The sequence below is a fragment of the Thunnus maccoyii genome, chromosome 3 (assembly GCF_910596095.1).
Source record: "Thunnus maccoyii chromosome 3, fThuMac1.1, whole genome shotgun sequence".
Classification (NCBI taxonomy): domain Eukaryota; kingdom Metazoa; phylum Chordata; class Actinopteri; order Scombriformes; family Scombridae; genus Thunnus; species Thunnus maccoyii.
Genome location: NC_056535.1, coordinates 37,147,668 through 37,158,353, shown reverse-complemented (window position 1 = coordinate 37,158,353; position 10,686 = coordinate 37,147,668). Strand labels below are relative to the sequence as shown.

At 46.2% G+C, this 10,686-nt stretch overlaps 1 protein-coding gene across 3 annotated transcripts in view; it reads left to right on the top strand.

Annotated features, from left to right (window-relative positions):
* pik3c2b (phosphatidylinositol-4-phosphate 3-kinase, catalytic subunit type 2 beta) overlaps positions 1–10,686 on the top strand; it is a 37,187-nt gene continuing 26,501 nt past the window's right edge. The window contains exons 1-8 of one of the 3 annotated variants that reach the window (XM_042406319.1): positions 1–314; positions 2,937–3,048; positions 5,630–5,709; positions 5,789–5,852; positions 5,993–6,139; positions 6,239–6,272; positions 6,410–6,605; positions 9,396–9,518. In XM_042406319.1, the coding sequence (XP_042262253.1) occupies positions 253–314; positions 2,937–3,048; positions 5,630–5,709; positions 5,789–5,852; positions 5,993–6,139; positions 6,239–6,272; positions 6,410–6,605; positions 9,396–9,518 (818 nt within the window). In that variant the 5' untranslated portion in view covers positions 1–252. Of the gene's footprint in view, positions 315–2,936; positions 3,049–5,629; positions 5,710–5,788; positions 5,853–5,992; positions 6,140–6,238; positions 6,273–6,409; positions 6,606–9,117; positions 9,257–9,395; positions 9,519–10,686 lie in introns of those variants that run through there. The other 2 variants (XM_042406318.1, XM_042406320.1) reach the window with 2 other exon arrangements.

The following is a 10,686-nucleotide window of genomic DNA, read 5'->3' as shown; positions in this document are numbered from 1 at the left end:
CTGAGGAGGGGGAAGGTAGTCTCCTCTGGATGTGCTTCACATTAGTGAGGTGGCAGTGCCTGGGGAGTGGGAGGTCCAGGCTGAGCTGCTGTATCTCCTCACAGCAGGGGAGATGATCCTGGGCTGGTGATGGGGAGGAGGAGGTCTGGGATGGCCCCTAAAGCTCCTAGTAGAGGAGGGGGTGGAAGGACTGCATCCCAGGGCCGTGTCTTTTAGGATCTTTGCAAATGTCCTCACCCTCTCTCTGTGTAGATGGAGTCCATCATAGAGGTCCCAGGTGCCAGTGGTTGGATAGAGGGCCAGGTGGACACTGGGTAAGGTGGCACATCCTCTTCTGATCTCAATAATAATGTCATGAATGACATGAGGAGGGATGTCTGTTCAAGGCAGCAGGGTGCAGACCACAATGCAGGTGAGCCCTCTCCGCCATCTTTCTCACTGCCTCAGCAGTGTCCTTAATGAGGCTCTGCAGGTCATTTGTTCCTGTGTGGATCACCAGGCATTGAGGGATCCTGAAGGTCTCCTTTTTCAACAGCTTCATTGCCTGGCCTGTGTTGCTGCAGCGTTTAGACAGCACTTTCTTACCAGGAAACAGCTTGTTTGTGTCCAGGATTTTCCCATTAGAGTCAGCCAGCAGAAGCACTTGTGGGGCTTGCTCTTCAGGCTGAGTGGAGGGAAGCTGGGATGGGCAGAGCTGGCTGTTGGCAGCCGGCTGTGTGGATGTATCAGGAGGTGCCAGGATGTTGTTGGGCTGGATGCAGAGCAGAGAGGGTGGAACAGAGACAAGGCAGGGGTTTGTGACACTGGCAGGGAGAGTCTGTGTCTCTGTACTTGTCATTGTGGGGACTGATGTCTGTCAGGCGTTGGACTTGCCTGGTGAAACTTCCTTTCTCTCTTCTCAGCATCTTTCTTCACTTTGGTTAACTGAGCACAGAGCACACTGTTCTCCTGCCTCTAGACTTCCTCTGAGGTCAGATGCCAAGGCCTGGTTGTCTCTCTTGAGCTGCTGCAGCTCCTTTAAGCTGCTGCAGAGTTGTCTGGGGGGTCAGGCATCCTGGCCTAGGCCAGCTCTTTGAATCCAGTAAAGTCCAGCTATAGCAGGGCCATACTGTTCTTCAGCTGGTTGGTGGAGCTGGCAGGTGTGGGAGGGGCAGTTGGAGAGGAAAATGTCACTCTTCTTTTGAAATATCCTCATAAATCCCATGACTTTGGCCAAATCTTACATTAAAAATCACAGTTTTTAGTAGGAAATTTCATGGGGAATCCATTGACACAGGTTTGAAAGTGGTCAGACTTATATTTTAGATGTCAGAAGCCTTTCCCCATTCATTTACATTTTAAGGGGTACGTGTGATGTGATGTGGCACTGCAACTTTCAGGGCTTATAAAAAGTTATTACAAAGTTTTTAACAACTTTTTTTCTGCACAGTGTCATAAGTCATGTATTGAAGTTTGAAGCCGATACCATTAACGCCCTCGGAGGAGATGGCGTTTGTTTGGTGGCCAAAATTGAGGAAAGTCTTATATTGAAAGGCTAATTGCAGACTTCCTGTTGGATTTAGGTCAGGGGTGTCAGTGTATGATTTGTAGGTCTTGATGAGACGAATAATTGAGTTTTGGTTTGATCTCTCTACGACATTCCTACGGGCCGTGGCAGCCATATTAGTGACATAGGTGGCGCTACAGAGCACATTTTGGCACTGTGGGGGTTCATTTTTACATCAAATTTTTCACCAGACCTGATGTGTGTGCCAAATTTGGTGAGTTTTTGAGCATGTTTAGGGGGTCAAATTTAGGGTTTAAGTGGCGTAATAATAAAGAAGGAAACAAACAAACAAAGGAAATACAAGAGGGCCTTCGCCCTTTGGGCTCGAGCCCCAACAAACAAAAAACAGACAGATCTATGCCAGAGACAGTCAGTACACAGGCACTCACAGATAAATGAACAATAAATAGATGCATAATGAATAAGTAAAATCCTAGTCCCAACAATAATAAGCCCCAAAATTATTGGTTAAGACAAATAAAAAGAGTATGGAAATATTAGTAAATTCTCATACTGCTATCAAGGTTTAACAGCCTGATGGCAGAAGAAATGAAAGATTTTGAAAGACGATTTGTCTTCTCGTGACGAAGTCGGAGGACAGGATGTGGTCGGGTTGGGAAACTATTCCCTGTGCTTTTTAGACCACCTGCTTCTCCCACAGAGAACGCAAGTCTCTTTGCCGGATACCAATTATCTTAGAACAGACCTTCACAATATTATAGAGGCAGTTCTTGTCCTTGACAGAGACCCCCAACCTACAAATAAAAGAAAATATTAAGATACTTTCAATAAAAGATAGAAAATACATAAGATTTCCTTACAGACATTACACGAGTTTAACTTCCTTATCAGATGACGGTTTCCATGGTGATCACTTATTTACTCCAAGGGGGAGCTAAGCTAACTATTTACTTTGCTAGCTTTTGTATCCTACAAAACCTAAAGTCTGTATAGTTCACCGGATATATTAATGTTACCAACAAGGATCCTTTCATTTTTCTTCTTGTCTTCATAAAATAACTTCTGTTAGTTTCTCCTTTGGCATGTAGGTAACAGTGGCAGCTAGCAGTTAGCAGTTAGCAGTCGACAGCTAGCTAGTTGTTTTGATTTAAAAAAAAATATCCAAAGATGATATGTTTTCCTCTGTTTTTGCTGATCAGTGCTGTTGCCTCTTCTGTTGAGATTATCTGAAGGTTATTCTGCAGAATATCCAACTTTGAGATGTATTCAGGAGCTCAGCTTTGGTGCAGCTATTCTTCTGGAATCTCATCGATAATATACCACCTTTCTGTCTCTCTCTCTCTCTGTCTGTCTCTCTGTCTATCTGTCTCTCTGTCTATCTGTCTGTCTCTCTGTCTGTCTGTCTGTCTCTCTGTCTGTCTGTCTTCAGTTGTCAGACTCTGGCAGGTCTGGAGTTCGTCCAGCAGTGTCTGAAGTTCGACTGGGACGTCCGACTTTTCCTCACCAAGAGATCTGCCATCAACACAGAGCTGTCCCGCACGGTGTGAACACACACACACACACACACACACTCACACACACACACACACACACACACACACTCACACACACACACACACACACACACACACACACACACACACACACACACTCACACACACACACACACACACACACACCACACACACACCACACACACACACACACACACACACCACACACACACACACACCACACACACACACACACACACACACACACACACCACACACCACACACACACACACACACACACACACCACACACACACACAGACACACACACACACACCACACACACACACACACAGACACACACACACACACACACACACCACACACACACACACACAGACACACACACACACACACCACACACACACACACACACACACACACACACACACACACACACACACACACACACACACACACACACCACACACACACACACAGACACACACACACACACACCACACACACACACACACACACACACACACACACACACACACACCACACACACACACACACACACACACACACACACACACGATTCAGTTAGTCAGGTTTGAGTAACAGATCTGTAGTTTTGACGGTTTCTTGTAGCTCTTTGACTGGGTTTTACTGGGTTAGACTGGGTTTGACTGGGTTTGACTGGGTTAGACTGGGTTTGACTGGGATTTGCTTCTCCATTATAACGGCGCTACCTGCTTGAAAGTCTTTAACTGGCCGTGACTATCGGTCAAAGTCGCAGCTGTAAAACGGCGGATAAACATGTTTCATTAGTTTGTCAGTGGAAAGCTTTTAATACGAAGCAGCAGCAGGAAATGTTTTCATCAGCAGTAACTGAAAGTAAAATAAAGCAGATATCTGAAAGTACCAACAGGAATACAGAAGAGAAACCAGAGTTCAAAACATTCAGTTAGAAGCTACAGACGTCCTGAGAGGCTTCGAGAACAGCTTCCTGTCTGGACTCCATGAGTTCAGGCTTGTTAGAGGGGGAGAAGCGGGGAGGGGGGGGGGGGGGGGGGGGGGGGACCTGCTCGGAGGCGGGTCAGGAGCGCTTTGACTCCGGAGATGATCCATATCAGGAACAACTCGCTGTGTTTAAACTGTTTGTTTTTGTTTTTTATTGGTGATACTGTTAACGAGACACAGTGGAAAGGAAAAAATAAATAAATAAAAGACAAATCATGCAAATAGACAAACAAACAAAAATAATGACAAACAACAGCAATGACAACATCATATTACAATGAGAAAGATAATAAACGTAGACGTCAACTATGGACTGATGATGGGTGATAGAGAGCTGCTAATTATTATAATAATGATAATAATAACGATATACAGTCATAATGATAATAGTCTTGTGTTTAAACTGTTAAACATGAATCAGTGCCGCGGCGTTCTGTCCGGTCTGGTTCTGCTGCACCGGCTCACATACTTCCTAAAAACCATTTTATTGATTGATTATCTGTAGTTTACTGCTTATTTTCTAGCGTCTGTTTGTGTCGTCAGATGTAAGAAACACAAAGTGTCTGTTAACATGTAAACCAGCTGCAGACGTGGATCCGGCGTCGCTGACGGACGCAGGACACGAGGAGAAAAGCCCTGAAACACACGAGTGTAAATACAGGAAGCGCGAACAAACACACGTCCGTCAGTCGTACTAAACAACAACAACATGCGCCGACTGTCACTGAGTGTTTCTGCTCTGCAGCTTCAGGTTAGTGTCACAGACAGAAACAGTCTCACACTTCAAACATAAAGTTTCCTTTATTTGAGCTCAGACAAGGAAGGAACCTGTCTGAGGTTATGTTACTATTCTAACTCATTGTGCCCCGAAATAACTTACAAAGTACTTAAAAAAATATGCACCTGTGTACTTGAACTTTAGGAAAACACTAAACTACATTTCCTGCCAGATGAATGCTGCAGGTTCAGATATGATGCATCATTATTGATTCAACTATCCAGCAGAATATGAGAGTTAAAAGCTCCAGACGGTCAGTAGATTACAGTTACAGGACGACGTTAAAAACATGAAGCTTCACTTTCAAACATTCAAACTGATGTTGCAGCTTCAACATTTATCCTCCAGAAGGACTTAAATCAGATATGAAGACGCTGCGGAGACGTTAGCGGTGAATCAGCTGGGAGTCTGACATCCCAGCAGCTTTACAGACTGGAGTCACTGGTGACATGTTAACAGTTTAATCTCACTGCCAGTTGGTGCAAAATGCATTGTGGGATACCTTTTACTCTGCAGTATTAATAGTTTTACTTCAAAGCTTTGAGTTCTTCTTCTACTGCTGCCAACACCAACGTTCCCAGTTAGAGAAAGAGTGGAAATAAAGCTAAAAATATAAAACCAGTGTGAAACCCGACACCTACAGGTGAAAAGCAGGCTCTCTGCTATTGGCTGCTCCAGGTGATGTCACCGTCTGTGCTCTACCTGTCACCACAGACCAGCCAATGGCAGAAAACCAGTTCAGCGGTCTGGTTTTTATCACTGGTCTGGTTCAGGACAGAAAGAGATGTTTCATCTGGATGTTTTTATATGAATGTAATTGAACAGAAAGAAGACGATGAGACGGCGTCCTCCATGAACCACAGCATCCTGCTGCAGGAGCGTCCAATCAAACAGACCGTCACCAGGTGAGGGGCGGGGCCTGTGCCGTGCTGCACACAGGTGAATCTGTTTCCACGTCTTAAGTTTTCTCTCCTGTCTGAACAGGGAGGCTCTGACTCTGCTGCTGGACACGTTTCACAACGAAGCCGAGTCCTTCCTGCTGTCAGAGGTAATGACGCTGATCAAAGGCCTGAAGTATTGATTATCTGCTGATACACGCTGATCTGATACTGATGTTGATCTAACTGACTGAGCAGCCGGTAAACACACACTTCTTCTTCTTCTTCTTCTCCTGTTTCCTCTCTGAAGGTGGAGCTGCCGCTGCACGTGGAGCGTCTCGTCCAATCGGTGAAGGCGCTCTGCAGCTCGTTAGCTGCCGTGGAGACGCCTGATGTGACGTCTGCCCTCAACCAGCTCCCAGCATGCCCCTGTCGCCTGCAGCCCAAAGTCCTGAAGGTGAATGAAGCTGAGAAAGAGTCAGATGTTTGTTTACTGTCAGAGTTTCATGTGCGGAGATGAAGATTAACCATGTGACAATGTGCTCTGTCCTCCCAGGATGCATCAGTGCTGGCGGTCAGAGAGAACAGAGGTAAAGTTCACACACAGCTGACCAATCACTGTGGAGGATGAGCGTGATGTCATGCCCTCAGCTTTGTCTGGCAGGTTTGTTACCCCCACCAGCAGTTTGCTGTCATGTGATCATGTGATCTTCTTCTTGTCTCACAGAGAAAGTGGTGGAGAAGTTGACGGCGGCCATCTTGGACCTGGTGGAGCTGTACTGCAGCACATTCAACGCTAACTTCCACCCGACGCCGCAGAGCCTCAGCAGCACGGCGCCCGTCCAGGAGGCCGGCCACGTCACCAACGTGCTGTCCTTCAACGTGTACGCCGCACACCGCATCCCCATCACCTGGGCCGCCAGGTACGACCACACACACACACACGCACACACACACATACATGCACACACACACACACATGCACACACCTACACACACACACACACACACACACACACACACACACACACACAGCTACACACACACACACACACACACACACCTACACACACACACACACACACACACAGCTACACACACACACCTACACACACAGCTACACACACACACACAGCTACACACACACACCTACACACACAGCTACACACACACACACACCTACACAAACACACACGCCTACACACACGCACACACACACACAGCTACACACACAGCTACACACATACACACACACACCTACACACACAGCTACACACATACACACACACACCCCTACACACACAGCTACACACACACACACACACACACACACCCCTACACACACAGCTACACACACACACAGATGGTGTGACAGCCAGTTGCCAGGCGAAGCCACTGGCTCCACCCCCTCTTAGAGGTCAGAGGTACATACACACACACACACACACACACACACACACAGCTACACACACACACACACACCCCTACACACACAGCTACACACACACACAGATGGTGTGACAGCCAGTTGCCAGGCGAAGCCACTGGCTCCACCCCCTCTTAGAGGTCAGAGGTACATACACACACACACACACACACACACACACACACACAGCTACACACACGGCGCCTCCTACAGGCTGCAGTGTTCATCACACACAACAAACAAACTGATGACTCAGTGAATCTGAAACAAAAGCAGTTCAGACTGTCAGCTACACACACACACACACACACTCACACTCACACACACACTCACACACTCACACACACACACAGGATTGTATTGTGACAAAGGGCTGACCTCTGACCTCTGAGAGGGGGTGGAGCCAGTGGCTTCGCCTGGCAACTGGCTGTCACACTATCTGTGTGTGAGTGTGTGTGTGTGTGTGTGTGTGTGTGAGTGTGTGTGTGTGTGAGTGTGTGTGTGAGTGTGTGTGTGTGAGTGTGTGTGAGTGTGTGTGTGTGTGAGTGTGTGTGTGAGTGTGTGTGTGTGAGTGTGTGTGAGTGTGTGTGTGTGTGAGTGTGTGTGAGTGTGTGTGAGTGTGTGTGTGTGTGTGTGTGTGTGTGAGTGTGTGTGTGTGTGAGTGTGTGTGAGTGTGTGTGAGTGTGTGTGTGTGTGTGTGTGTGTGTGTGTGTGTGTGTGAGTGTGTGTGTGTGTGAGTGTGTGTGAGTGTGTGTGAGTGTGTGTGTGTGTGTGTGTGTGTGAGTGTGTGTGTGTGAGTGTGTGTGAGTGTGTGTGAGTGTGTGTGTGTGTGTGTGTGTGTGTGAGTGTGTGTGTGTGTGAGTGTGAGTGTGTGTGTGTGTGTGTGTGTGTGAGTGTGTGTGTGTGTGAGTGTGTGTGAGTGTGTGTGAGTGTGAGTGTGTGTGTGTGTGTGTAGGTGTGTGTGTGTGTGAGTGTGTGTGTGTGTGTGTAGGTGTGTAGTTCAAAAGGTTATGAAGCAGGAGGCTACTGTTGTCATGACAACCTGCCACGCTGTACTCGCCGCCAGCCTGAACCGAAGCATTAAATTCACGTAAGGTGTCATTAAGCAGAACGGCAGCGTTGTTTACTTCCTGGTAGAGGAAGTCATCTCGTCCTCCTCTTCCTCATTTCGTCTCGTAACCAGTCAGCTGTGACAGCTTGAACGTTGCCATGGTTACAGGTCGGGAAGCGGATGGATTTAGAAGGTGATTAAACTTGAGCCGAACTACGTGAGCCAGCCAATCAGAGAAGAGTATTCACCCGGACCCTGCGTTAAATGAGGAAATGATCAGCAGATTAATCAATAAAATGTTTGAAAATATTTGTTAGTCGCAGCCCTGAAAGATTGAAACAGTTGACGCCTAAAAGTCCGACGTGTGTCATGTTTAGTCAGAGTGAGATGAAGAGTGTGATGAAGAGCTGTGAGCTGCTGTTTGGAGGGTTTTGGTGAACAGTGATTGAAACGTGTTGTTGTGATCTGCAGGCTGCTTCCTGTTTTAATGCTGCTCAGCTGTTTGTTGTTTGCTGCCAGTTCAGGAATTCTTTTCATTTGACTCACAGACGCTTTTCTGTTTTTAAGAACTCTTCACTCTGAGCTCCGTGTTCGACTGAATACACCAGCGAAAAACTATCTGAGAGGAGGAAACAGGTTGGGTTAGGGTGAGGTCAAAGGTCAGAGGAGAACCAGCAGAACAACAGGAAATGATCCGTCACACACAACTGCACCACATGATCGTTTAAGTGAACAGATGACTTATAACTAGCAGCTGTCCGTTTTAATCTTTTATGATTTATCACATTTTATTTAATGACTTTTTCATAAGCGTTGTATTTTCTTTCTGTCCAGAGAAACTGTGAAGATGCAGTTTAATGAACATGAAAGGTTCTGTTTAAAGTTCATTCATTCACTTGTTCATTGTTATTGTTATTTTTATGACATTAACAGGATCATCCACTTAAAGGATCATTCTGCTGATTTTCTGTATTTGTCTTCATGTTTGGATCCAAACCAACTGATCTACTAACCAGTGTTGTGTTTGTATCACAGCTGATATATCCTCAGCGATTCCTCACCGCTGCACTGGGTCACGTGATCCTTCATCGTGAAGAGTTTGGTCTCGTTAGTTTGTTGAGAAATGAAAGAACTAATAATAACTTAATCACAGTTTTATACAAACAGGAAATGATGCAACTTGTTTTAAATCTGATGTTTGTGATGAGCGTTCATCACGTTTCCTCTTCCTCTCAGTTACGAGGGTTTCTTCCTGTCCTGCTCGCTGACTCACGGAGGGGCGGAGCTCTGCGCGCCGCAGCACACCAGCAAACAGTCCGTCAGCAAATACCTGTTCCACCTGGTGGTGTGGGACCAGAGGTACGTACGCTCGCCTCACCTGCTACAGCGTGACATCACCTGCTACAGGGTGACATCACCTGCTACAGTGTGACATCACCTGCTACAGGGTGACATCACCTGCTACAGTGTGACATCACCTGGTACTATGTGACATCACCTGCTGCAGTGTGACATCACCTGCTACAGTGTGACATCACCTGCTACAGCGTGACATCACCTGCTACAATGTGACATCACCTGCTGCAGTGTGACATCACCTGCTGCATCGTGACATCACCTGCTACAGTGTGACATCACCTGGTACTGTGTGACATCACCTGCTGCAGTGTGACATCACCTGGTACAGCGTGACATCACCTGCTACAGCGTGACATCACCTGGCACAGTGTGACATCACCTGCTACAGTGTGACATCACCTGCTACAGCGTGACATCACCTGCTACAGCGTGACATCACCTGGTACTGTGTGACATCACCTGCTACAGTGTGACATCACCTGCTACAGTGTGACATCACCTGCTACAGCGTGACATCACCTGGTACTGTGTGACATCACCTGCTACAGTGTGACATCACCTGCTACAGTGTGACATCACCTGCTACAGTGTGACAGTTGCTACAATTAACAGTTGAAATGATGAAGATACCTGCTGATGATGATGATGATTGACGGGTGACCTCACTGTGCTCTTTTATTTTCTCCTTTATGATTTCATTAAACTCTTATTGTTACATTTTAGCAAATGAAGCGAAACACTGAGAGAAGGATCTCTGGTGGAAAACAGAATAAATATAATAATTCAAATCAGGTTTGTTTTGAATATAAAACTGTCAGTAAATGTGTTATATTGAGTCAGTGTTGACTGACGGATCAATAGAAATGCTTCTGACTCTTCAGCCCATACAGAATCAATAAACAGTTTAATAAACAGTTATTGATCGGAAAACAAATAAAAACAGAAATGAAACATCATAAAACGTTTAAAGATGATGAAGACCAGCAGACAGAGACTGCAGCAGTGACATCACTGGATCAGCTGACGATGATGCAAACTTATTTATTCTGAACGTTTAGTTTTCAGCAGCTAAATATCTTATTTCCATTGAGATCATCAGAAGTTACAAACAGTCTGAATCAGTTTTCACGGCAGGGTCGACTTCTCTCTCACTTCCTGTTTATTCTCT